Source organism: Mustela erminea, chromosome 3, assembly GCF_009829155.1.
Source record: "Mustela erminea isolate mMusErm1 chromosome 3, mMusErm1.Pri, whole genome shotgun sequence".
NCBI classification, from domain to species: Eukaryota; Metazoa; Chordata; class Mammalia; order Carnivora; family Mustelidae; genus Mustela; species Mustela erminea.
Genome location: NC_045616.1, coordinates 15088885 through 15115365, shown reverse-complemented (window position 1 = coordinate 15115365; position 26481 = coordinate 15088885). Strand labels below are relative to the sequence as shown.

General features: G+C 44.4%; 1 protein-coding gene and 1 long non-coding RNA gene across 9 annotated transcripts; one reads left to right on the top strand and one right to left on the bottom strand.

Moving 5' to 3' along the window:
- Nucleotides 1-3712: 3712 nt before the first annotated feature.
- On the bottom strand, nt 3713-18997 carry LOC116585928. 3 transcript variants are annotated; one of them, XR_004283810.1, is made up of 3 exons: nt 18977-18997; nt 14627-14628; nt 3713-4089 (listed from the first exon to the last, which is right to left on the bottom strand). It is a non-coding gene; the product is annotated as an uncharacterized LOC116585928 (long non-coding RNA). The 3 variants fall into 3 exon arrangements; XR_004283811.1 differs by lacking the exon at nt 14627-14628 and adding an exon at nt 13707-13708 and having other exon boundaries at nt 18977-18991; XR_004283812.1 differs by lacking the exon at nt 14627-14628 and adding an exon at nt 12494-12496 and having other exon boundaries at nt 18977-18989.
- Nucleotides 5141-24202, top strand: ZNF454 (zinc finger protein 454). Of its 6 annotated transcripts, none has more exons than XM_032335331.1 (7): nt 5215-5305; nt 5814-5984; nt 6331-6428; nt 6695-6820; nt 7419-7545; nt 7970-8059; nt 22621-24202. In XM_032335331.1, exons 3-7 carry the CDS (start codon nt 6396-6398, stop codon nt 23934-23936), a joined length of 1692 nt encoding a protein of 563 aa, XP_032191222.1. In that variant the 5' UTR covers nt 5215-5305; nt 5814-5984; nt 6331-6395; the 3' UTR covers nt 23937-24202. The 6 variants fall into 6 exon arrangements, with proteins under 6 accessions (XP_032191219.1, XP_032191221.1, XP_032191224.1 ...); XM_032335329.1 differs by having other exon boundaries at nt 5228-5305; nt 5480-5984; XM_032335330.1 differs by lacking the exon at nt 5814-5984 and having other exon boundaries at nt 5192-5305.
- Nucleotides 24203-26481: the final 2279 nt, after the last annotated feature.

The window sequence follows — 26481 nt, the reverse complement described above, 5'->3', positions numbered from 1 at the left end:
ACCAAAATGGGTAAGATATATTCTTTGCTTTTTAAAAAAGATTTTATTTATTTATTTGACAGAAAGAAAGATCACAAGTAGGCAGAAAGGCAGGCAGAGAGAGAGGGGGAAGCAGGCTCCCTGCTGAGCAGTGACTGTTAGGGTCGAGAAGACCTCAACCTAGGGAGGCGCAGAGGAACAACACCAAGGCAGCTCTTTCTGCAACAGCACGGGCTTTATTGTTCCAGCATGCTGGGGCTCTGCAGCATACCCGAAGATCAGGCAGAGGCTGAGAGCCCTGATCAAGGGGAACATATGGTTTTTATACATTTTTTAGACAAAGGCTTGGCACAAAGCCACAATCACAGTGACCTCTTTACACAGTTACAGTTCCTGGTATGCTCTGCACAGTTTACATTTTTCAGTTTACATTTTTCAGTTAGCCATATCTTATCGTCCGGGTGCAGCTGGGGTCAGGCGACTGTGAAACTAGGACAAAACAGTTCTCTTCTTTGTTAACCACAAGCATAATTCAAGGACATTTCTTTATTTCTTTTTTTTTTTTTTTTAAAGATTTTATTTATTTGACAGAGAGAAATCACAAGTAGATGGAGAGGCAGGCAGAGAGAGAGGGAAGCAGGCTCCCTGCTGAGCAGAGAGCCCGATGCGGGACTCGATCCCAGGACCCCGAGATCATGACCTGAGCCGAAGGCAGCGGCTTAACCCACTGAGCCACCCAGGCGCCCTCAAGGACATTTCTTAAGCAGGAAACGTGCTTAAGATGCCCTGATGTGGGGCCTCGGGGGAATGGAGGGGAACACAAGGGGAAGGCCATGCTCCTACTTCTCAAGGTTCAACCCGCAAAGCAGCAGAGCAGTTAGAGAAAAGCAAGTTAGCAGAAGCTCCACACAATTTAACTCTTTCAGCTCTGGATCTCTTCATGACCACCCCCCCAATGTGGGGCTTGATCCCAGGACCCTGGGATCATGACCTGAGCCGAAGGCACAGGCTTAACCCACTGAGACATCCAGGTGCCCCTATTCTTTGCTTTTTAAGGGCTCAACTAAAAACTGGCCTGGGATGGGAAAGGAAGAATTCAAGCAATAATGAGGCAGAATCTAGATAATGTGGTAATTGATTAAATGTAGGAACCTGAATTTACTTGGATGGATGGAGTACCATAATTAAGAACACACAAAGTTGACCGATTTTGTGGGGACATGGTAAGTTCAGTTTGGGGGCATTTTAATGAGTCTGTGGGTATCCTAGTGAAGATTCCTGACAGACACTAGAATAACTGGCAGGACAATTATGAAGGGTGCTCTGAGAGTACTGTCATTGAATGGGGGAGGTAGAGGAAGTGGAACCAGTAGGAGCTGACAGTAAACAGCAACCAGAAGGAAAATGAAAAAACAGAAGGAAAAATTAGAAGATGGTAGCACAAAAGTGAAAGAATTTCACCTAAGGTAAGAATAGTTAATACTTTCATATGCCATGGAGGGTTAAAGTGAGATAAAAATTTAAAATGGACTTTGGTTTTGGTTACCGAAAGCCTTTGCTAAATATTAGTAGGTTGAAGAATGAGTGGAAGGACTCATTAGCTTGCCTGAGGAAGGAGACACAGAGAAAGACTGGCATTGAGAGCGGGTATATCTATCAGAAGAGCTTTATGGCTACAAATACTGGAAAGCCTGGTTAACAAGGCTTACAAGCAAGCAGGGATTTTTTTTCTCCCCTCTTAACAAATCTGGAGGTGGGTGGTATTGTTTCAAAGCAAAATTCAATATCTTTAGTTTGATAGCTTTTCCATCATGGTCACATGATGGCTGCTCTGCTTCAGGTAAAGTATCTGATTCAAGGCAGGAAGAAGGAGGGTGGGAAGCACCAGCAACATCTGTGCCTTTTATCAAAAGAGGTTGTCCCAGAAATTGCTCAGCGGACTTCCGCTTATATCTCATTGACCACAGCTGTGTTACATGGAGGCCAGCAGCAAAGGAGGCTGAGAAACTAAATACACTTCCAGCCTCTAAAGTGGAGGTAGGCAAAGAAAAGGAGGTTTGAGCAAGGTGTTGATGTGGCCAATAGTCTGACGAGAGTGTGTTTGCCTGACGGCTGAAAGGACAGATGTGGGAGAGTGGAAGGTACAGCATGGAGGAGACAGGCAGCTCAAAGTGGGAAAACCGGACTGGGGCAGAGGCAGAAGCTATAGGAACCTTTTTCGAAGGAAGGAAATTTTTCACCAGGAGAGGTGGGAATCAAAAAGTGATGGGTACAGAACACGTCACACGTCTGTGGGTGGCAATGGACGAGGCTCCCTATGGAACTGGGTCCCTTGGGCAGGTCAGTCTCTTTGGGCTATGTGACCTCTATGCTCTAACTCTTGAGGGCTGGACAAAGACGGAGGGAATGAAACAACCTTATCCTCAGAAACTTAGATCTTTAGTATTTGTCCCTTACACCTAGTTTCCTTCTCTGCCTTCACAAAATTTTTTCTAGAGGAGGCAGAGATAAGAGATGGATAGAAAGTAGATGAAAATGAAAAAGACAACAGCAAAATAAAGGGTCAGAAGGAAGGCACAGGACAAGGAGAAGAGGAAATATGAAACCTACTGAAGCCTAAGATAATGCAATAACTCAAAACTTGGTGAAACATTAACCTATAAAAGAAGCAGCTGGAGAAATGAGTCAGCTATACAGAGGTTGCACTGTTTTTTCAGGAGTGTTTGCACGCCTTAGGTCCCTGTATCTCAGTTCTCAGTCATTCTGGTCAACAAGTAAGGAGGACAGTCTCTGCACCTCTTCTCTATCCCAGGGCCAAGACACCAGGTTCGAGCTACTAGACATGAGACCTCCAGCAAAACACTGAACATGTGGGTGCTTCACTTATTGTTAGTAGTGCAAACAGCACAGCTTGGGATTACAGAAGATACCCATGTAAAGTACTCATAAAAGTGCCCAACACACAGTGCTCCATAAACACATATTATCATCCTCATATACTTGAAAACAAAATAACACCCAGACTCCTTAGCATGGCATCCGGAAAATTATCTTGGAATCACTAGACCCTCAAAACAAATGCGGTGCACACACAAAGGCGGTATGTCTATGGGAGGCTGTCCGCCCCTGGGACTGTTGTAACAGCCTCCTACCCAGCTTCCCTGTATTGCCCGGGCGCCACCGGAGTCTCTTCTCCCCTTGCAGCTGACCAGCGATTCTTTCCAAATGTGCTCGGCCACGTCACTCGCACAGACTCCTTCGCTGGTTGCCCATCACACACGGAACGAATCCAAAGGTCTTCCGATGGCCTGCAAGGCCCCGGTCCGCTTGGAACCTCCCGTGCAACGCTCCCTTGCCCACCGGGCCCTCTTCAGTCCCTCCAGCCTCACAAAGCCTCAGGCTCACCAAACACACACTTCAGTCTTGGGACCTCGCCGTCGCCTCCCCTTAGACAGCTCTTCCCCCCCGTATTCACACGGTTTCCTCCCTCACCAGAGTCCAGTCTCTGCTCACGTGCTCCTGAAAGACCCGCGGATCCCCTTACCCAAGAATTCAACACTGCCACAGGATGCAAACAGCAAGAGGTTCTTTATTGTAGCGCAGGCGCCTGCGGGTGGTCAGCAGCTCCTGCTAGCTGAGCACACCAGGCTGGGGTGGTGCAGGATTTTTATAGACAGGTACATACAAGTCCCGGATGGGACGGGGCCGATTGGCTGACAATTTGAACATTTGAAAAAAGGCATACTTGGTGTTAGCGGATTGGCTTTGGAAGACCCCCGCGCGCGAAGAGAAAGGCGGGAAGGGGAAACAAAGAGGGGAAGTTTGACCTTATTACTCAGCAGAAAAGCATACTGTCTAGGTGACCTACGTGACCATGCAGCCCCCTTGCCTACGTGACCATGCCTCGGCTATTAGGAGAAGGTATCTTGTTCAAACAGGAGACAAGTGTCATGCCCTAAAAGCCAAGCGGTTACAGAAAGGCAAAAGAGCAGTTAAACTGAATTCAACCCTGGGGGAAGGGTCTTTTCATTGTAAGGGGAGGAGGGGTACTCTGACACAACAAAAGAGCAGTTAATTAGTTAAGGACGGGGGGGGGGGGGGTGTCTTTCACTCCCCTCAAAAAGGATTTCCCCAATCGACTTAACATCATCCCCACCCCACCCCCCACGCCCCCGTTCACAGGTTTCCGAAGAGACATTAAGTGCAGGTTCCAAGGCTCTCTCCCCAGCCCCCAGAACAGTGCCTGACACACGCGTGCTCCCAAAGTTGTCGAGAGGATGAAATCTCCCATAAAACCCCAAACAGAACGCCGTCGTGGGACCTAAGTCACTGACACCGCTTCCTAAACCGACAGACAGTCCCCTGACAAACCTCTGGTCACATTTTTTACTAAAATCACCGCCAACAAAGTTAAAACCTCCCCTTCCTCCCCGAGCTTCGCGAAAACATGTGTTCAAAGGCAACTAAACACCCGGCGTGGGATTCTCCACAGGTCACCCTGTGCCTTCCCGTCCCCGCAGAAAGGAATCCCACCACGGCCTCTGGGCTCCTTCCTGCCTCGGCAAGCCGCCGAATCCCAGGTCCGCTTGATCTCCTCGGGGCTTCTCTCGGGTCCCGAGGCCGCCACCCTGGTCCCCGCCGCCAGCCCCGTAGCCCGGCCTCGCGCCCTCGCCGATCCCCCGGGCCACACCGCTACAATGGTTTGCGTTCTCCGCCCTCTCAAGTCGTCTCCGCGCGGTGCTCCTTCAGGAAGGCGCCTTTTGCGGCTTCTCACCTCTTACTACGTCCTCCGGTACCGCTTCCGATCCGCTCCCCGCGGCGGCGGACCGACTTTAACCGCGTCAACTTCTCGCTGGTCACTGCTTTCCCGGGCGTTACTTCAGGACTGAGGAGGACGCCGAGCCTGACTTGGACGGAACGAAAGCCCGCACGTGCTGCTTAGAGCCGGGAGAATTAGCTGCCCTAAGAGGAACGCCAAAGAGCCTGCCGTGGCCTCTGGGAAATGTAGTTTCAGCGCTCAAAGGGGCCGGGCTTCGTTTTGAAGGCCGGGCCCTGTCTGCGCAGGCGCGCGAAATCACTTTCTCCGCCCCACGCAGGGGCTGGCGCTGGCCGCCGCTTCGCCCTCTGGGAAGTGGAGTCTGGGGAGCCGAAGCGTTGCTGCTCTAGGACTCGCGGGTACTCGGCTCCGCGGCTCCCCGGGCAACGCGCAAGCGCAGTTCCGACCCGGGCTGCCGACTCCAGCTCATTGTGTTCAGCCTGCGATGTGGCGGTTGCGGTTTCTCGCCGCGGGCAGAGGCTCCTCCAAGGGCAATCCTGTGGTGACCAGGTACGGCGGGCAGAGCCGCGTCGGGAGAGCGGGATCGGCCGTGGGGTAGTCGGGCCCCGGGGGGCAGGGCTGCGGGAAAGAACGGCGACTCGGTACGGGTAGTAGTCCGTGCCGGAGGACGCTGATCCGATACCCCAAACTTCTCGGGACATATGACTGAGTTTGATTTCACAGAGGAAAGGGGAGGACGGCCAGGTTCAGGCTGTTGGCTTTAGGGTCCGAATGTGCGAGCGCATGTGGAGGAGGATGCGGTCCAGGCCTCTGCGTGTGTCTCGGAGGAGCCGACTCCGGGGAGCCGGGGGACGCCTCCAGAGGTGGATGCTCCGGGCTGTGACGGAGCCCTGTCTGCGGACCTCGCCGAGGCCCGGCAGCCGCAGCCGCAGTCGCGGCAGCAGCTTCCGCGAGGACCCGGCAGAGGGCCGGAGGGCCGGTTGTATGAAGGAGACTCCCCGCCGCCCAGACACACAAATGCACTGCCTCTCGCCCACTCTGGCTCTTTGTCATCCAGACTGGGTGGAGGGGAAGAGGCCTGAGGTCAGAGAAGGGCTTGGCCTGAGAGGCCTTGGCAGTGACGATCGAGCCCTCGTAGCTTGCCTTTGGAGGAGAAAGAAGACCATCTTTCTCCACTTCATCCACTCTCCTTCCAGGCAGGGGGGAAACTTCTCTTGAGACCTGTCAGGTAACTTCAGGGTAAAGGCCAGGGGGTGGGTAGAAATCCCGAGATCTGGGGCTGAAGGGTGCTTTCTGCAAGGAAAACCCAACGTATTTAAGATACGGGAAGATGTGGAGGATTTGACTTAGATGCTGGGAGAGAGTGTGGGGCTGGGAATGGCCGCATGTGGAGGGATCCCCTTGACAGTGGAGGCCGTCAAAACTATCCTCAGAAAGAGAGAGAATTGGAACAAATAGGAACCAAGAATCTACTGCTTCAGGGTACTGGGGGACTCCTAGAATGGGAATGCTCACAGCCTCAGTCTGGACTGTCTGTCCTCTGATCTCTTTTAACCCAGTTCTCCTCATAACAGGTGTGTAGAAGTTTCTAGCCTTGGTCCCATTCTGCCAGTCTCTGAAAGGGCTTATCAGAGAAGGAATGGCTGTCAGGCACTTGCCACCCATGGTCCAGGTGAGTGGGGAGTTGCTGCAGGGTCCCCGCCCCCCAAAATTGACTTGAAAGTTTTGAATGTAGAGGTTTGGAGAGGGTGGGCTTGGTTTTTTTTTTACCCTAACCAAGAGCTTTTCTCTTAATCCAATCTCAGTTAGAGGCCTGACCCCGTTCCTCCTGTATAAAGATATAAAGATAGATAGATAGATAGGTAGATAGACATTATTCTTGTAGATATATTGACATATTATTTATTGACATTGGGCTTCTCCTTAACTCCTTCTCAGGGCACACCACCTCTCTTGGCTTCTCAGCCAAGAGTTTCTAAGCAAGGCACTAGTTGTGATCAGAGGGAACAAGGTCATATTGTCCAGAATAACTGTTCTTGTGGGAACAGTGTTCGTGTGTTGGAGGTGAGTAGGTGAGCAGCCAAAGACAAGCAGGAAGGAGTTGCTCAGCAACAAGTAATAGGTGCTGGGCCATGTTCTCCAAGACATGCCAGGAAGACGAGAGATGGGGACACAGTCCCTAGCTTCTTGGAGTTAACAGTCCAGTGCGGGGGGAATCTGAAAGTAAACAAGAACCCACAGTAAAGTGAGACGGTGCTTTGCTGGGCCTGCTCACTTGAGAAGGGAGTTGAGGACGGCTGTGCCCAGGAGGAATTGTGGAGGCTGAGGTCTGGGTAGGATTTGGTCATGGGGTGGAGGAGGGCATATTGAGGGAAATGGGAGAAAACGTTTGGGGTGAAATGAACAGCAAGAATGAAGTCTCAGTGCTGAGGAAGCCTATCTTCTCCACACAACGTGTTTCTTCAAGGCAGGAAGCAAAGTCTGATAAAAGCTCAGCCCCGGGACACCCTGAGGAAATGCTTACGTTGTCGTAGAACTCCAGCCCACTCTGTACTGTCCTGCACCTCTCAACGGGCTCCTGGGCCTGCCAGGCTCAGCTCTTCCCAGAGAGCCATGGGAGGGGGTCACCGCTGGTCACCAGGGATGGGGTTTGCTGTTACAGGAATCAGTGACCTTCAAGGACGTGGTCGTGCTCTTCACCCGGGACGAGTGGGCACAGCTGAGCCCTACTCAGAGGGCCCTTTACAGGGATGTGATGCTGGAGAACTACAGCAACCTGGTCTCACTGGGTAAGCAGGGGCCTCCGAGGGCTGAGCTTCACACATGGGGATCCCTTAGGGACCCTTAGAAACTCTCAAACTGGTTCCACACAGAAGACTGGGCTGAGAATGGGCTGATCGATGATGCTCTCTGTTCAGGGCTGCTGCATGCCTACCCCTGGTGTCCTGAGGACGCAACCCCTTTGGAGTCTAAGTGCAGATGCTTCAAAGGCGACAGGGCTGAATCCTCTGTGTCAGCAGGGAGAAGGACATGGGAACAGCTGGTCTGTGTCAGGCCCCAGGCTTCTGTTCTTCCTTCTGAAGAGCTCACCTGTCCCCTGGCCTTCCTATCGGGTCACCTTTTCCAGGAAGTCCCGAGGACTAGGTCTCTTCCTTGCAATGATTTTATCACTGGTATGAATAAGATGTGGTCCATTTTCCCCCCCAAAAACAGGACTCTTAGGACCCCAGTCAGATGTGTTTTCCCGACTGGGAAAAGGAGAAGAATGGATGCTGGAGGACACGTTGGGAAGCTTCTGTCTTGGTAAGAGCCCTGCGTATGGGAGGCACCAGGAGGGCCTCCACAAATGCTCCAGACTGAGGAACACTGTCTTTTCCCTTCTCATTCACCTCAGCATCTGGTTGCCACATTGGCCCCTGTGTGCATGGGAGCCCTCCTATCCATGAATTTTCTCCCTATTTGGTATTGATTAATAGTCTTCAGTTTGGAAAAGGCCTCCAGTGTAACCTGGGCCGCTCCCCCTGCCCCATGCCTTGTTTAGCATCTCAAAGTACGGTCTCTGCTGGCGGTTCTCAGTGATGAGGAACCTCGCCAGGTTGCACACACGGCAGGGTGAGATGGGCCGGCTAACCATGTGCCTTCTGAGCAGCCGTGCCAGCTAAACCCTGCATGCTTCTTCAACCACCTTCGTATTTGTTCATCTGTGTGTGCACAGATTCAGCCAACATTTAATTACTCTCTGCCTATTGTCAGCACCTCACCATGCAGGAAGTGTCATGAGAGTGTGGCTAGGATTATACTTGGCCGGGTCCCTCCTTTGGCACCTGGTAGGTGGCATAGACTTGTAGCCCGAGCATATAGAGAACGTGACAGTTTAGTGATTGTTACTTGTCTCGAGGAGCCCGGTGGTTGCCCCTCCCTTTGGTGCTAAATTTTCTAAGAGAGCATATTGCCTTATCCAAGGCATTACGACATTTCTGTTTGAGCTGGCGTTTTGCAGGCTATGAAGTATTTTTTAAAACCTTTTGGTACTGATCTTTCACCCAGCAAAACAGGCAGGGATTTATACGTGGAATGTCTAGGACTCAATCTGTTCTGGAATTTAAATGTCTTAACTCTAAAATTCAGTTTTCCAAAGAAATCTCTTCTAACTTACCTGGTAGCATTCTGAATTTGTGTGTTCTGTTATACCATTTTTAGTATTTCATTCCGTACTATACAAGCAGGGTTCTGACAAAAGAAGGGGGGCATGGAGGAATTAAGCAAAAGAACCTTATCTGCTGTCCTGGCACTTGAGCATAACCTCCTCTATTCTTCCATTACTCCTCATTACGGTGAGTTCTTTCCTGTACTTGGGTGGGGGGAATATGAAGATGAAGGAGTTTTGTGCCTAGAAACAATTTGACAGTCACGTGTGGGTAATGACCTGAAAAACCAGGTGGTCATGGTGCAGGCCTTCCCAGTGCCTTTCCCGACTCTCAGGGTTCAGCACTTCGTCTTCCTGAGTTGCCTGGTCACCCCAAAACCTTGAGCTGATTCTGGAGGGATGACCAGTGGTTAGCACTGATCAGGCATGGGAAGAAGTCTTACTTTATATTTCCCAATAAAGTTTTGTGGCTGTTCCTCTCATTATCTATTGAAGATTTATTTTTACTTTTGAATAGAACCATCTTCTGTTTTCCAGAAATTGCTGCTGTAGAGAAATGGTAGTCATTTCCAATATCTATTGCCCTCTTGTCACTCTCTGTCAGTATTCTTAAAGCATTCATTAGATCATTTTTAGTTTGTTTTTTTCTTATTTCTGTTTCACTTCATGATGACTGATGAGGACGTCAAAAAGCCATCTAGAATTTCTCCATTGCTGCACCAGTGACTCCTGATTTAGAACAGACACTTGTTTTCAGTTGTAGGGAGAAGAAGTCCTTCTGATAGGTTTTCTTTTCTCAGGGCCATGCACTAGCAGAGGGAGAAGAGAGTTGGCATTTGAGCACCCGGGAACTACTACCGTGCTAGGTGTTTTCCAAGGGAATTTATGCGAATTGCCCCATTCAGTCCTTACAACCTGTGAGGCAGGTCCAAGGTTACCTGTGAGGCAACCCCGCTTACAGAAAACCGGGCCTCCCTATGGTTAACTCATTTGAACAGATTTAACATTGCTGTTTCCTGGCAAGTCAGGATAGGGGTGAAGCCAGCATTGAAACCCATCTGACCCTCAAACTCATGCTCTCCCCTCCTCCAGAAGAGCTTCAGTCACCTAGAAATTGTTTACTCAGTGAACCTATAGATAACTGCCTGGTCCCTTAATTTGGGTCATGTGCTAATAACTTTTCATAGTTCTTCCGTATTTATTAATCCTTTGAGGTTTCTTTCTGTTACATTGGTTATACATTTTACCAATTAGCTTTAAACTGTTGGTAGGGGTTTTTTGTTTTTTGTTTGTTTGGTTTTGGTTGTTTTGTTTTTGTTTTTGTTTTTATTATTTTTATTTTTTGGGGTTTTGGGGGTTTTTTTGTTTATGTTTTTTTTTTTTTTAGCCATGAAGTATATTCGTTCACAACTGGGCAAAGCATTCATGTAAAAATTTAACACTTTATATTGTGTCTTCTTCCCCATTTCCAACTTTATCTGCTTTTTTTTCCTTTCTCCCTCTTAAATTGGTTGGGAATTTTTTTCAGAGATTCAGCTGTTAATTATATCTCTTACAGGCTATAATTTTACTTTGACACTTGTGGTCATTTCCTTGATTTATTTTAAAATGAACATATTTTGATGTCTGTATGTTCTGTATACAAACAAGAATCAGTGGTATTTTTGATAGTCTGAAGAGTAAGGAAACAGCACCCCTACCCCCACTGTCCAGCCAAAGTAACAAAACGGAGGGGCACCCATGGAGTCTGATGTGCCCCGCATCACTGCCCCTTCCACTTCTCAACACCCGCCAGAGCCACTAGCTTATCACCAGCAGCCCTGTTTCTCATCATGGTCTTTCACATGTATCTCTGGCTCTGAGCAGTCACAATCAGCTTTGCGTGCTTTAACGTTTGATCCATGTATTGTACAGCAGATATCTTTCCACAGGCTGTACTTTTCAACCCTTGCTAAGATGTGTAGCTCTGCCTTTCGATACTCCCTCAGCGGCGATACATCAGTTTCTCCATTCTGTGGCTGGTAGACCTGTAGGTCGTTTCTGGACGTTGCTGTATAGAATAATGCTGACCGAATATTCTTATATGCATTTCCTCATACGCATGGGCATTCTTCGGGAGTCTTTAGTAGGTGTGGAGACATTGGGTTTAAGGGTATATGCTTCGTCAGCTCTGCTAGATTTTCCCAGATTACTGATTAAATTAGTTGTTCCACATTATACTGATAGTTGACGCAAGTTCTTGTTACTTGATACTCTTGCCAAAATTGGGAACTGTTAGACATTTTTTCCCAGTCCCACTCCTGTGAAATGGTATCTCCCTGTGGTTAGAAATTACATTTCCTTGTTTCCTAGTGAAATTGGACATCTTTTTGTGTGTTGCTAATTTGTGTTCTGTGACTTACATGTTCCTATTCTTTGCCTGTTTTTCTATTATAGTTTTATCTTTTTCTTACTCATTTGTAAAAAGTCATATGTCTTCAGGAATCCAGGATTTTATACAGTAATATATATATATGGTGTATATATATATGTATATAATAGGAACCCAGTATTTTATCAGTTAATATGTGTGTCACCCTATAGTTTCTCTTCTTTACTAACAGAAATTCTTTTTTTTTTTCATTTTTAATTTTTTTTAAAGATTTTTAATTTATTTGACAGACAGAGATCACAAGTAGGCAGAGAGGCAGGCAGAGAGAGAGGGGGAAGCAGGCTCCCGCTGAGCAGAGAGCCTGATGGCGGGGCTCGATCCCAGGACCCTGAGATCATGACCTGAGCCGAAGGCAGAGGCTTTAACCCACTGAGCCACCCAGGCGCCCACATTTTTTAAAATTTTTTATTAACACATAATGTATTATTAGCCCCAGGGGTACAGGTCTGTGAATCGCCAGATTTACACACTTCACAGAATTTACCATAGCATATACTCTCCCCAATGTCCATAACCCAAGCACCCTCTCCCTACCCCACTCCTCCTGGCAACCCTCAGTTTGTTTTGAGATTAACAGTCTTTTATGGTTTGTCTCCCTTCTGATCCCATTTTGTTTCGTTTTTTTCCTTCCCTACCCCAAAAATCCCCACATTGCCTCTCAAATACCTCATATCAGGGAGATCATATGATAATTGTCTTTCTCACTAACAGAAATCTTAATGAAGTAAAACATATCAGTCTTCTGCCTTAATGATCTTTATTTTCATGCTTTTTGTATTGTGTTGAAATGATCCTTCCTACCCTTAGATCCACAAGGGAAGGACTTAGTCTTGCTTGTTCTTATATCCTCAGATGTAACCATTGAATGGAAGCATGAATTTCTAATAGTACTTAAGTTTTGTCTTTTTTTTCCCTGTAATATCTTGTCAGAGGTTGTTTCTTAATAGACTTTTTTTTTTTTGAGTAGCCCAACATGGGGCTTAAATTCACAACCCTGAGATCAAGACCCAAGCTGAGATCAAGTCAGGCACTTAATGGACTGAGCTACCAAGGCACCCCTTTAGTAAACTTTTTAATGAATGTGTGACTCTGCTGATCCTTTCTATTTTATCTTGATCTAGTTCATTGATTTTTTTGCCCTTTATTTCTTACCCTGAACTTTCTTGGATTTTATTCTGTTCTTTTTTTTTTAATATTTTATTTATTTATTTGACAGAGATCACAAGTAGGCAGAGAGGCAGGCAGAGAGAGAGAGGAAGGGAGGCAGGCTCCCCACTCAGCAGAGAGCCCAACTCGGGGCTTGATCCCAGGACCCTGAGATCATGACCTGAGCCGAAGGCAGAGGCTTTCACCCACTGAGCCACCTACCTGTTCTTATTTTTAATAATTAAGTTTTATCACAGTAATACATGTATTTCATGGAACTACAGTGTTGAATATAAAAAACGAGTGGCCCCTTTGTCCCCCCCTTTTCCCCATTCTTCCTTCTGGAGAGATAGTCCCTTTTCTCTTCCTTTAGCTGACTATTTGATATAGTTGCTTCCAAATAATGACGTTTTTGCTCTCCCTAAGAGTTCCCTCTGACCTCTTTGTAGTGAATCCCCTTCCCCATCCATAACCCAGGCAACCCTAATCTGCCAGGATTTCACAGGAATGGACACATAGCCTTCTGTGTCTGACTTCTGTCACTTAGCACAGTATCTCTGACGCTCCTCCTTGTTGTTTCACGTGTCAGAAATTCTTTGCTGTTGCTGAGTTAGCACCCTGTCATATGGTGATAGCTCTGTTCAGTCATCGTTAATGAGCATTTTGGCTATTTTCAGGTTTTGGCTAAAGCTGCTATGAACAGTCTGGTACAAGGCTTCTTCATGTGGCTGTATTTTAGTTCATATGCTCTTTGTAGACATCTGTGCTCACCAAGGTACATGCCTAGAAGCAGGAATCCCAGGTTGTGCAGTAGTTGTGTGTTGAAACTGGGACACTCTTTTCAGGGGACGCAGGAGCCAAGGTGCCCCTTACTGTGCTGGGTTGGACTCCAGCACCTTAGCAGCAGCTCTGCAAGGGGCTACCCCTCCTTGTTCCCTCTCTCGGGGGAAATCACTCTATCTTTCACGATTGAGTCTGTCACTGGATTATTTTGCAGACAGACATCCTCCTGATGTCAGTTGGAAGAAGTTGACTCATCTGATGAGAGTTTTATCATGACTGGATATGGCATTTTTCACGAATGCTTTTCCAAATCCTGAAGATGCTGCTATGTTTATCAGTTACATTGATTGGTTTTAAAATGTCAAATCAAATTTGCCTTCCTGGAAAACCCCAACTTGGTTTTCATTTCTTGTTTTCAAAATATTGCTGGATTAAATTTTTACATCTGTAGTCATGATAAATTAGTCTGATCTGTTCCTCGTAATATTTTTGTTTTTGATATCAGGGTAATGTTAGCCTTATAAAATGAATTTGGACATTTCCCCTTCCCTATTATTTTTTGGGAAAATCTGTACAGAATTGGTGTTATTTCTTCCTTAAACGCTTGGTCAACCCAGTGAAGTTTTCTGGGCCAGGAGTTTTCTCCATGGGAAGGTATTAAACTGCAGATTCAGTTTCCACGGCTTCTTTTCAGTGGGCCACAAATGTTAGCTGCCTCAGCCTCCCTGAATCCTGGGCTCTGTCACTTCAGTTCACTGAGCCTTCTGGGCTGTTTTGGTCCCTGTGCTGGGACCTGGACACTGTCCCCGGGGCTAAATCCCTTGGCCTTCCCTTGTCTGTTTGCTTTCTTCCAGGGATCTCCATCTTTCCCTGTCATTTGTCCATTGCCTAAAAAGTTGTTTCTTTCTCTCTCTCTCTCTTCCCACCGCTCTGGTTTTCTAATTGTTTTACAGTGGGAATTCTCAGAGTTTTCCAATTCTGCCATCATTTTTAATTTCCAAGAACTCTTGTTCCTCTGGATATTGCTTTATTTATATGCTAGTATTCACATTTTATGGCTAAAATATTTTACCTCTAAAGATAATGGTTTTTTAAAAACATTTTTCTCTCTCTTCATAAGCTCTGTGTTCTCAAATTTTTCTCTTTGATTATTTTGGTATCGCTTTCCTGTTAGAAGCTTTCCTCCTGTATCCGGTAGTCCCTGATTGTCTGCCCAGGTAAACGGTGGGAGGATCAAGGTTCTTTCTGGAAACTCTTAGTGGGTAAGTGGGGCTTGAGTGTTTTACCTCCTGCCACCGGCTGCCCTGGTGTCTTCAGTCTAGAGCACCTTCGATTTACTCCCTCCAAGAGGAAAGGCTGGGACTTCTGCCAAGTTGGGAGAGGGGAGTCCCCAGGCTCCTCGGACTGGGGGAAGGAACGTGGGGGCCTAGTAGCTTTGTAAACTAACCTTAAAGCAATGCTCCATTATCCATTTCCCACTTCCAGAGGTACCTGATGGTGCCAGTTCCTGAAACTCTAGGTAATTTGGAAGTAAATCAGGTTAGTTTCTGATCCCTTCCTGGGGGTGACCTTTAGAGTACATTGTAAATGGGTTTTGATCATACCACTTGCATGCCTTGTATGAAACCCTGGAGTTATATAGTTTAAGACCATACTTTGTTTTTTGTAACATGGGACAATGCAGCTAGGGGTATTGCTTCTTAATTCAGCCCACTCTGAAGTGACCTGGGGGCCCCGGGGAGTGCAAATTCCTTGTGCTCAGATCTTCAGCAGGGGTCCAGTCTCTCCTAACCTCAGTTCATCTTCAATGTGGGAAAACTGGATGCACTTGACTCCCCTCTTAATTACATGAGTATTCTCCTGAAACACTAAACATTCAGAAGACAAATATTCTCTTTAAAGTACATGATTTGATTTTATGACCACAATCAAGAAAAGGCTTTAATAGATATAACTACCCAGCAGCTGCTAGAAAAGAAAGCCAGCATTTGGTTATTTTTGTTGAGCCATAGTATATCCCTTTTGAAAGCCTTCTGCTAGATTTTTTTAAGTAAAAATATTTTATAGTAATACTAACCCAGGAAAAGACACAAATTGTAAGTGTAAAACTCAACACATTTTTGCTGTGTAAATACTGTATAACTGGCACGTGTAACAAGAAGAATGTTACCAGCACATCAGAAACTTCGCATCCCCTCTATTTCTTTTGTTCTAAAGATAACTACTACCCTGACCATAGGCTTGTTTTGCCTGTTTTCAAAGTTTGTATAAATGGAATCATACAGTATGTTTGAGATTCATGCACGTATGGCAACAGTTGGATCATTCTCACTGATGTACAATATTTCACTCTGTAAACCTACCAACATTTCTGCTTTCTTCTGTTGTTAGACATTTGATTCATTTCTAGCTTGGAGCTATTATGAAGTGTACTGCTTTGAATGTGCCTGTATGGCTTTTAGAGAATATAAATGTACATTTCTCTTGGGTATGTAGTTATGAGTACTATGTTCATAATTATGCAAACTTTAGTCGACACTGCCAAGTAGTTTTCCAAAGTGGGTAGACCAGCAGTATGTGAGGGTTCCGTATTCTCTATAGACCTAGTATTACCATTAAAATTTTTTTTTCCACCACTCTAGAGGATTTATGGTTCAACTTATGACTGATGAAATTGATCATCTCTATTTTTAATCTCTTTAATATCCTCCTCTTTTGGAAAACACTTATTTACTGTAAAGAGAGAGAGCACAAGTGGGAGGGGCAGAGGGAGAGGGAGAGAGAATCTCAAGCAGACTCCCTGCTGAGCATGGGGCCCAACTCTGGGCTTTATCTCACAACCCTGAGATCATGACCTGAGCCAACACTAAGAGTCGGACACCTAACCAACGGCAGCACTTATGTGCTCCTAATATTCTCTTTTGTAAAGTACCTATAAGTCTTTCTTTTATTTTCTATATAGTTGTCTGATCTTTTCTTATTGATAGGTTTGCTGAATATTTCTTTTAGGAACTTTGCATCTGTTTTGATGAGAAAAAGTGCTCTGTGACTTTTTTTTTTAATTGTCTTCATCATATTCTGGCAGGTTGTACTAACTTCATAAAACCAATCAGAAAGGGCGCCTGGGTGGCTCAGTGGGTTAATCCTCTGCCTTCCGCTCAGGTCATGATCTCAGGGTCCTGGGATTGAGCCCCGCCTCAGGCTCTCTGCTCAGCGGGGAGCCTGCTTCCTCCTCTCTCTCTGCCTGCCTCTCTGCCTACTTGTGATTTCTCTCTCTGTGTGTCAAATAAATAAAAATCTTTAAAAAAAAAAAACAATCAGAAATATTTGTTCTCATCAGTTCTCTGAAAGAGCTTGTGTAAAATTGGTGTTATTTCTCCCTTAAATGTTCATATAAATTCAGTACTGAAGCCATCTCTGCCTGGCAGTCTCGCAGTGAGAGGTTTTTATTTATTTTTTTTTTAAAGATTTATTTATCTGAATGAGAGAGAGCGGGCAGAGAGAATGATCACAAGTTGGGGGAGGGATAAAAGGAGAGGGATAGAGAGAGAATCCTCAAGCAGACTCCCCACTGAGCACAAAGCCTGATACGGGACTTGATCCTAGGACCCTGAGATCATGACCTGAGCCAAAATCAAAAGCCAGCCAGTTAACCTACTGAGGCACCCCAGGCACCTCTGTGAGAAGAACATTTTAAAATGAAGATTCAATTTATTTATTAGATGTAAGACCATTCAAATTTTCTGTTTCTTTTTTTGTACCTTTCTAGGAATTTGAGCCTTGCTCTAAGTGCCCAAACTTATTGACATAAAGTTTCCTCATTAAGTTATTATCTTATAAGTCTCTGTGGAATCTGTCCTGATGTCGTCTTTCTCATTATTGATATTAATAATTGTTGATATTAGTAATTGATATTAGCAATCAATTAGTAACATTAGTAATCATTATTGACAATTAGTGATTAGTGATCATTAGTATTAGTAAGGCACACACATTATTGTGTGCCTTCTTTTTTTGATTAGTGTTGCTAGAAGTCTCAATTTTTATTAAGTTATTGATTTGTCTTATTTTATTTTATTTGTCTTTTTTATTTTTATTGTCTTTTTAATTTTTTTATCTTTCCTTTTATTTTTCCTTTTTGTTTCATTTGCTATTTTTCTAATTTCTTGAGATGTACACTTGACTGTAGCTGCATCCTATCAGTTTCATTTATTAGATGTAATAAATATTTTTATTATCATTTAAATTCTAATTGTTGTGATTTTTTTTCTTTCATCTATCAGTTATTTAGAAATGTATTGCTTAATTTAGAAATATCTGGGTTTTTTAAGTATCTTTTTGGTATTTTGGTGTTCATTTCCAGCTTAATTCCATTGCGTTCAGAGAACATACTCTTGAGTATTCTCATTCCTGTGAAATGTATTCATTTACAGCCAATATAAGGTCAGTTTTGGTAGACGTTCTCTATGTACTAATAATATGTGCTCTGTCATTGTTCGATATACTGTTTTCAAGTCTATTTTGAGTCAGATTTGTTTATCAGATTATTGAGAGCATCTCCATTCTTAAAGGTTTGATTTCTGAGTTATTGAGAGTGGTGTGTGAACACAAATTGCTAGGATTATAAAGATTTCTCTGTTTTTGTTTTTCGTTTTCTCAGTTTCTATTCAGTTTCTACTTTATACATTGTGAAGTTTATGCACAAATGTAGATTTGTTATATGTTCCTGGAGAACTGTCCCTTCTGTCAATGTGAAATATCTGAAAGTCTATTTTTTCTAATATTGTAAGATTTGTCTGATATATATACCAGCTTTCTTATGGTTACTGCTTGCTTCATAAATCCTTTTCATTCTTTTCTATATTTCTATACCTATGTTTTGGTATTTCTCTTCTAATAAGCATTTAGTTGGATTTTTTAAATCCAGTCTTACAATCTTAGTTTTTGTTTGTTTGTGACAGAGATCACAAATAGGCAGAGAGGCAGGCAGAGAGAGAGGGAGAAGCAGGCTTCCTGCTGAGCAGAGAGCCTGATGAGGGGCTCAATCCCAGGACCCCAAGACTATGCCTGAGCCGAAGGCAGGGGCTTAACCCCCTGAGCCATACAGGTGCCCCTGCTAAGTGTATTTAATTACATATATATTTTCAACCTCTCAAGACATAATTATTGTGTGCAATAATACTTACGTGTATTCACATATTTACTTTTCTATTGCTTTTCATTCCTTCTTACATTTCCATGTTTCCACCTGGGATTTTCTTATGCCTAGAACATGCTTCTTACTGTGTTTTGTTTTGTTTTGTTTTTAATATGGGTCTGCTGGTGACACAGTCTCTGTTTTTATTTGTATAGAAATACCCATTTCATATTCACTTTTTAAGGATATTTTCTTTCTATTGAATTATTTGGCAGTTATGTTTTTTCAACACTTCCTGATGTTGGTTCATTGTCTTCTGGCTTCCACTGTTTTTGTTGAAAAGATGGCTGCCAGTCTTACCTTTTTTCTTCTTCTTTTTTTTTTTTAATTTAATTTTTTAAAAGATTTCACTTATTTTATTTGACAGAGAGAGACACAGTGAGAGGGAACACAGCAGGGGGAGTGGGAGAGGAAGAAATAGGCTTCCCACAGAGCAGAGAGCCCGATGCAGGGCTCCATCCCAGGACCCCAGGATCGTGATCTGAGCGGAAGGCAGATGCTTAACAACTGAACCACCCCCCCTTTTTTTTTTTTATTCTTTAAAAGTAACGTATTTGTTTTCCTCTCAAACAACTGTCAAGATTAAACTTGGGTTTCCAGTCGTTTTGTGCTTAGTTGAATTTTCTATGTATTAATCCTGCTTGGAATCTCTGGTGCTTCTCAAATTCATTTTTCAGCCTTTGTGTGTTTCAGATAGTATTTTTGCCCCATTTGTTTCCTTCTCCCATTCCAGAACTTGTCACACATGTGTTCAGTCTCTTCATCATGACTTGTATGTTTCTTTTTTAACTTTCTTCAGGAACTTTTACTGTAGATGTTTTCTGCTTACGTATTTTTCCATTGCACTATTGCTCCCTTCTACTATGTCTAATATACTATTAAATCTGTCTGTTCAGTTCTTAATTTCAATTATTATATTCTTTTGTAGAATTTTCATTTGATTCATTGGTCAATCTCCTGTTGAAATTCTCATTCTTATCTGTATAATTGAACAAATTAATCACAGTTATCTCAAAACCCATGTCTGATAACTTAGATGTCTGAATTCTGTGGGTCTTCGTGTATTATCTGTTTTTTCTCTTGATTTAATTTCTTAGTACTCTGGTACATTTTGATTGAATCTTTGATATTGTATTTGAAGAAGTGAAGAGGCCCTGGGTGATGTTATATTCCTCCAGAGAACATTGCCTTTTTTTCTGGCAGACAATGAGTGTAAGGGAACCACCTTAATCGAACCAGGGACGTGTTAGATGGAGATTGGGCTGTGGTGTTTATATAAAGCTTTGCCTATCTCTTCTTTGCCCTTGCTACTAGGTTGTAGCCCTCCAGGAGTGCATATTGAGAGCTTTACATGTTTACTGTGACCACTAACCCCTTCTTTGGAAAATCCTGATCTCAGATTTTGGCTCCATATTTTCTTAAGATTAGAAAATTTTGAAATTCTGCTTAGCTTTGGTCTCTTGTCCTAAGAGGTTTTAGAATTCAGCAAATTCTACAAGGGAAAAAACCAGTAAATATTGGGATTACCTTTCTGTATTTCCCTTTTCTCCCAAATATTCAACTACCAGGTTGGCCTTGAGTGACATCTGATGCCTTTAGATAGAAATTTGTTTATCAATTAAGATTTTCCAGTTGTTTTCTGCAGGAATGTCTGCCACAGCTTACTTTATCAGGTCCAGAAATGAGAGTCAGCCCTTAAGGTGTTAACATTTGGCAGTCCTGGCATTTAACTGACCATTTTTGTTTTGAGCAACATTAGTCTGAGCTCACCAGGATTTTAGCTTTAAAATGCACCTGTTTAACTTTCTTTTCCAGATAAGTAAAGAGGTTAGTTTAGTTTGTTTTGTTGTTTATAGCTCTTTGTAGATTTTCTGGATGTGTAGGAAAAAAGTAATGAGGAGGCTTGTTCTTGATAGGACTTTCCAGGAATCTTTGCATCATTGCAAAGTAGTATCTAGCTTTTATCATTCATTTCTTAGTATAAAGTCTTAAAGAGACTTAACATAAAAGGCAGATAATCACAAATACATAGGAAAAACTAGTATGCAGTCCAGAACTCTGCTTGTTAATACAGACCTACCTCATTCTGTTGTGCTGTGCAGATATGCATTTCTTAACAAATTGAAGGGTTTTGGCAATCCTGCTTCAAGCAGATCCATTGATGCCAATTTTCCTGCAGTGTTGGCTCACTTCATGTCTGTGTCATATTTTGATAATTCCGGCAATAAAACTGAAAACCTCTGGAAAGGATTCACTATTCTAGATACCATTGAGATCATTCATAATTTATGGTCAGAGGTCAAAAAAATCAATATTGGTAGGAGTTTGGAAATTGATTCCAAGGTTCATGGGTGACTTGGAGGGGTGCAAGACTTCAGCGGAGGAAGTCACTGAAGATGTGATAGAAAGAGCAAGAGAACTAGCATTAGACGTGGAGCCTGAGGATGGGACTGAATTGCTGCAAGCTCCTCAAGACAACTTGAACGGATGAGGAGTTGCTTCCTACAGATGAGCAAAAAGAGTGGTTTCTTGGCATGGAATCTACCAAAGAGGATGCCGTGAAGGTTGCTGACATGACAACACAATATTTAGAATAGGGCATAAAGTTAGTTGATAAAGGTGAGGCAGGGTTTGAGAGATTGACTGCAATCTTGAAAGAAGTTGTACTGCGGGTAAAATGCTATCAAACAACACCTCATGCTACAGAGAAATCATTCCTGAAAGGCAAGAGTCCATCGATGCAGCAAATTTCATTGTTGTCTTATTTTAAGAAATTGTCACAGCCACCCCAGCCTTCAGCAGCCCTCAACACTGAGGCAAGACCCTCCCCTAGCAAAAAGATTTTGCTGAAAGCTCAGATGCTGGTTAGCACTTTTTAGCAATAAAGTACTTTTTAATTGTGGTATGTAGAGTGTTTTTCTAGACCTAATGCTGTGCTACTGAAAAGACTACAGTATAGTTTAAACATAACTTTTACATGCACTGGGAAACCAAAAATTCATTTGACTCACTTTACGGCGACATTCACTGTATTGCGGCAGTCTGGAACCGAACCTGCAGTCTCTTTGAGGTATGCCTGTGCCGTGAAACCAAGGGAGACAGTTATTGAGTAAGTGCAGAATTTGTCTGTGGGGAGAGAAATAATTCTGTGAAATAATAAGTGGGACCACAGCTCATATCCTAATAGCAGAGTCCCATTTCTAGTGACTAGTATACCGTTTTCCCCAGTCAGGGCCTCACCCTCTAAGGTGTACTGGGTATATCCAGGCAGATTTACTGCTTTGTTCCTAATATTCCCTCCTGACATACACATCTTCATGGTGCATTTTCCTCATATAGATGTTATATTATTCATATGGATTTAAAGACTTTACTTCCTCACTAGTAGTAGAAGGTCCTAATTTTACTAGCAGATATGAGTGTTTTACACAGCCTTTACTGTGGCTTTTTTATTACCCATCTGAATGAGTATATAAAACATAAAAATGGGGGCGCCTGGGTGGCTCAGTGGGTTAAGGCCTCTGCTTTCGGCTCAGGTCATGATCCCAGGGTCCTGGGATCGGGCCCCACATCGGGCTCTCTGCTCAGCACGGAGCCTGCTTCCCACCCCCCTCCCCCGCCTGTCTCTCTGCCTACTTGTGATCTCTCTCTGTCAAATAAATAAATAAAATCTTTAAAAAAAAAGAATGTTGCTTTTATTAGTTATAGGAGTTGAATGACTTTTCTCCCAAGTGTTGACCTCTAGTTTCCCTGATTTCTTTAGGCTGCGTGAGGGTTATTTCAAATACCGTACCACTAAAACGGACAAGGTACATTTTTTTTTCTTATCTATTAGCATAGTAGAGTCTACGTAGGCTTTTTGAGGCTTAGAAAGTCAGATAACTTATCTGTAGTCACAAAGAAAATGAATATTGTACTCAGGATCTCCCATCCCAGGCCTGTGACTTCTGAACTCAAGCTCCCAAGCTGTCCTGCTTCATACATCTGACATTAAATCAACCCCTTCCGGCTACGTCCTCTGCTCACCTCTCTTACCCTTTCCTTTCCTATCTTCCCTTCAAGATGCCTTCAAAATGGCAACCTCTTTGTCAGCATTATAAACAGGCTCATCTTCTTACCCTAACTAGATAAAACATATGTTTATGTTTGATGTTTTTCAGACTGGATGACTATGCCTGTGAGTAAGAACTCTCCTCCCAAGCCGGATATTCCTGATCAGGACTTGGATCAGTGGATGATAAAGGAAGGATTCACTAGAGATAACCACTGGAAATACGATTGCCAGTTGGAATGGCAGCATGGAGGCCAGGGGGTACTTGCTCACCAGAAGACCCCCTCTGTGCTCCACGCCCAGGCTGGGGATGAACCTGGGAAGCAGTGCACTGTGAGCTCATCTTTTGATCAGAGTCAGGAATTTCAATCTAGCAAAAAAGCCTTTGAGTGTAGTGAGTGTGGAAAAGTCTTCACTAAAAGTTCAACCCTTAATAAACATCAGAAAGTTCATACTGAAAAACTGAATGCAAATCGGAAAACTGTTATTAAAGAGAAACGATATGAATGTAGAGAATGTGGGAAAGCCTTTCACCAGAGTACACACCTTATCCACCACCAAAGAATTCACACTGGCGAGAAACCGTACGAATGTAAAGAATGTGGCAAGGCCTTCTCTGTGAGCTCCTCACTCACTTACCATCAGAAAATTCACACCGGAGAGAAACCTTTCGAATGCAACTTATGTGGGAAAGCTTTTATCCGAAACATACACCTTGCCCACCATCATAGAATTCACACTGGAGAGAAGCCTTTTAAATGTAACATATGTGACAAAGCCTTTGTGTGCAGGGCACACCTTACCAAACACCAGAATATTCATAGTGGAGAGAAACCTTATAAATGTAATGAATGTGGAAAAGCCTTTAATCAGAGTACGAGTTTTCTTCAGCATCAAAGAATTCACACTGGAGAGAAGCCCTTTGAATGTAACGAATGTGGAAAGGCCTTCAGGGTGAACTCTTCCCTGACAGAGCATCAGAGAATTCATACTGGAGAGAAACCTTATAAGTGTAGCGAATGTGGGAAAGCTTTCAGGGATAATTCATCCTTCGCTCGACATCGGAAAATTCATACCGGAGAGAAACCTTACAGGTGTGGTTTGTGTGAGAAAGCCTTCAGGGACCAATCAGCCCTAGCCCAACATCAGAGAATTCATACTGGAGAAAAACCTTACACGTGTAATATATGTGAGAAAGCCTTCAGCGACCATTCAGCCCTCACTCAACATAAGAGAATCCACACCAGAGAAAAACCTTACAAATGTAAAATCTGCGGGAAAGCATTTATTCGAAGCACACACCTTACTCAGCATCAGAGGATTCACACAGGAGAGAAGCCCTATAAATGTAATAAATGTGGGAAAGCTTTCAACCAGACTGCAAACCTCATTCAGCATCAGAGACATCATATTGGAGAAAAGTGATAGGATTATAGTTTATATGGCAGAACTTCGAGACCAAGTGTGTTAATTATTGAATGTAAGCGAATCCATTCCAGAGAATAGCCATGAAAACTTCGGTGAAGATGGAATTTTTATTTACAGAGAGTCAACCTTCACGGTACTGTGGGTTTGAGAATTTAAGAATGGCATGCCCTCCTAGTTCAGAACTGCCTCAGTTGAATAACAGTAATGTTTAATTAGTCTGAATTATCAAATATTGTAACCAAAATGAAGCTTCATTAACAACACAGAAATTAGATGATCACATTTACATTTTGACTATTAAGAGAAATTATAAAATTGCAGAAGACCAGGGGAAGAAGCAAAAGAACAAAAAAGTAAAAACGGCCAATAAGCATTTCACTCTTTTTATATAAAAGGGTTTCTACTTTCAGTGGAACCCTTTGTTCTCACCCACCCACTTTCTCAGTGTAGGGAAAGTGCAGTCACCATGCATTGGCCCCAGAGTTACCCAAATTATGTTTCCCACCTTCTGCTTCAAACCATCTTCTCAGATCTCCCTGACTTAGTGTCCACTGGCTGCTTACCCATATTCTCCTTCTGGGACAACTCATTTGAATGGTGTGTCCCTCTTGATTTAGCACCTCCTAACTGGTGACATCATGTCACTTATCATCACCCCATTTGCCCTTGGGGAATGTGGTGATCTGGCCTCCTACACAGTCCATGATTCTGGTTATCGCAACCAGACCCAGCATTCAGAACTCCAGGACCTCTGGGAGACAGGTTGATCAAACTTCTTGAGTTATCCAGTTCCTCTGGGCCTCACCTTTACTCTGACACTGGGATGGTACCTTTAAGTAGGGGCTAGGTTGTGTAGACATTACCTCCAATTGCTCTGCACTGTCCTTACCCCACACACAGCATCAGGGGGCCTGCTCAGCTTCAGATGTGACAATCCAGCCACCTCACAGTGTTCTAGACCCTCTCCACTTCTGTGATTTGCCATTTCCTAATATGCAGCTGACACAAGTTAGAGCCCCAAAGCTAGTCCTCAAAGGCTCTGACCCACTCTTTCCCTTCGCTGGCAGTCCTCTGTGTCCACTGCGCTAGAGGATGTATTCCTCGCCCCCAGAATACGAACTGCTGCATCCTGGTCCCTGCACTTCTTCCATCCAATTTTCGGAAGGTCTCGAGTGTTCACAGAGCAAACAGCTTTGAATTTCTCCTTTTGCATTTGGAAGTGGGCATTTCCTCTCCTCCATCTGGGTGTTCTATTTAAAGACTGTCCCATTCTGACAGTGGTGAGCTATCCGTGGAGTAATTCCATGGGTCAAGACATGGTCAACAGCATCGTGACGTTCCCTGGCAGGGGACTGTCCATGCCCAAAACTTGTAGTGATACTCTGTTCCTGCAGGTACAGTTCTTTCTCCATCTTTGATCCTTCACTGCTCTCAGTAGAAAGCACAGAGATAAAATAACATGTGTGCCTTCACACACACACAGCCCCTGGTAGCACTGTCCCCTTCCCCACCACAAAGGACGGGGAGCCTGCACTACTGCAAACTGGAACAACACACCACATCATGAATATGGAAGAGCAAGTCCACCGTTGTGGGAAAAAGAGTGGCAAGTTCTCAGTCCGTGGAGGGGCTCTCCATCAAGTCGGGCAGCCCACTGGCCCCACAGATGCTGCACCTCAACTCCAAGTTACAGAAGAGGACAGTCTTTTTCCTGGTGGAATTCTAAATTCACCTTCCATCGAGTACAGGCTTTCAGTGTGGGCAGGCATCTGTGAGGGGGTCAGCAGCAGCTCATGCTTTCTCCCCTACTAAGCTGCAGATGAAGCAGCATTTCGAGGGGTGACTTGGAGCTCTTTGTACGCTGGGCACCCACATGTTCATTGGCAGCCCCCAATTCCACAAAAACTTGAAAACCTGCTCACTGCTATAGATCCCTGCCTGTAGTACCAGCCATGTGACCCACCTGCCCCTAACAATCACCCTCTTCCCTTGAATCCCTGTGGGATGCTGCTCAGCTGAGTTCAATGTTCATTTTGTTTGTGTCTAATGAGAGCTGCTGCCACGGGTCCTGTGCCTGCAGTCGAGCCAGAGCCGAGACCAGGTGTCCCTGAGAGCCTCCTGTATCCCGGGGATGGCACCGGCAGCTGTTCTTGCACCAGAATCCATGCAGCCCAAAAGCCCTCAATCTGGGATTGCTCCCTGCCCAGTCAGTGCACAGACTTCCCAGTGCACCCATGACTATGCCGTCGCAAGATAACGAAGGAGCCAGTCTCCACACCCCCTCAACAGGACTAGAGAGACAGAGGAGCCAGAGAAGCAGATCTAGACCCACTTCCCACATCTGATGCACCAGAGCTCTCCTGGTCTACCATGGAATTGCCCAGTGGTCAAACTCAGTGGCAGTGGCAGTTCCGCTCTGCCCAGGGGAAGGGTTTGGGAAGAGGATTAGCACCATAAACCTTGTTAAAAGTCATCATTGGCTGTGGGCTCCCGTGAATGCCCCCCGAAACTGCCAGCTCTTGGGGGGAAAATAATTGCTGCA

Excerpts from the sequence above, each read along its gene's own strand:
- ZNF454 (XM_032335328.1), top strand. The coding sequence starts at position 5,241 with ATGTGGCGGTTGCGGTTTCTCGCCGCGGGCAGAGGCTCCTCCAAGGGC. Across the intron at positions 7,546-7,969 it reads CAGCAACCTGGTCTCACTGG|GACTCTTAGGACCCCAGTCA; the intron begins GTAAGCAGGGGC and ends CCCCAAAAACAG. Across the intron at positions 8,060-22,620 it reads GTTGGGAAGCTTCTGTCTTG|ACTGGATGACTATGCCTGTG; the intron begins GTAAGAGCCCTG and ends GATGTTTTTCAG.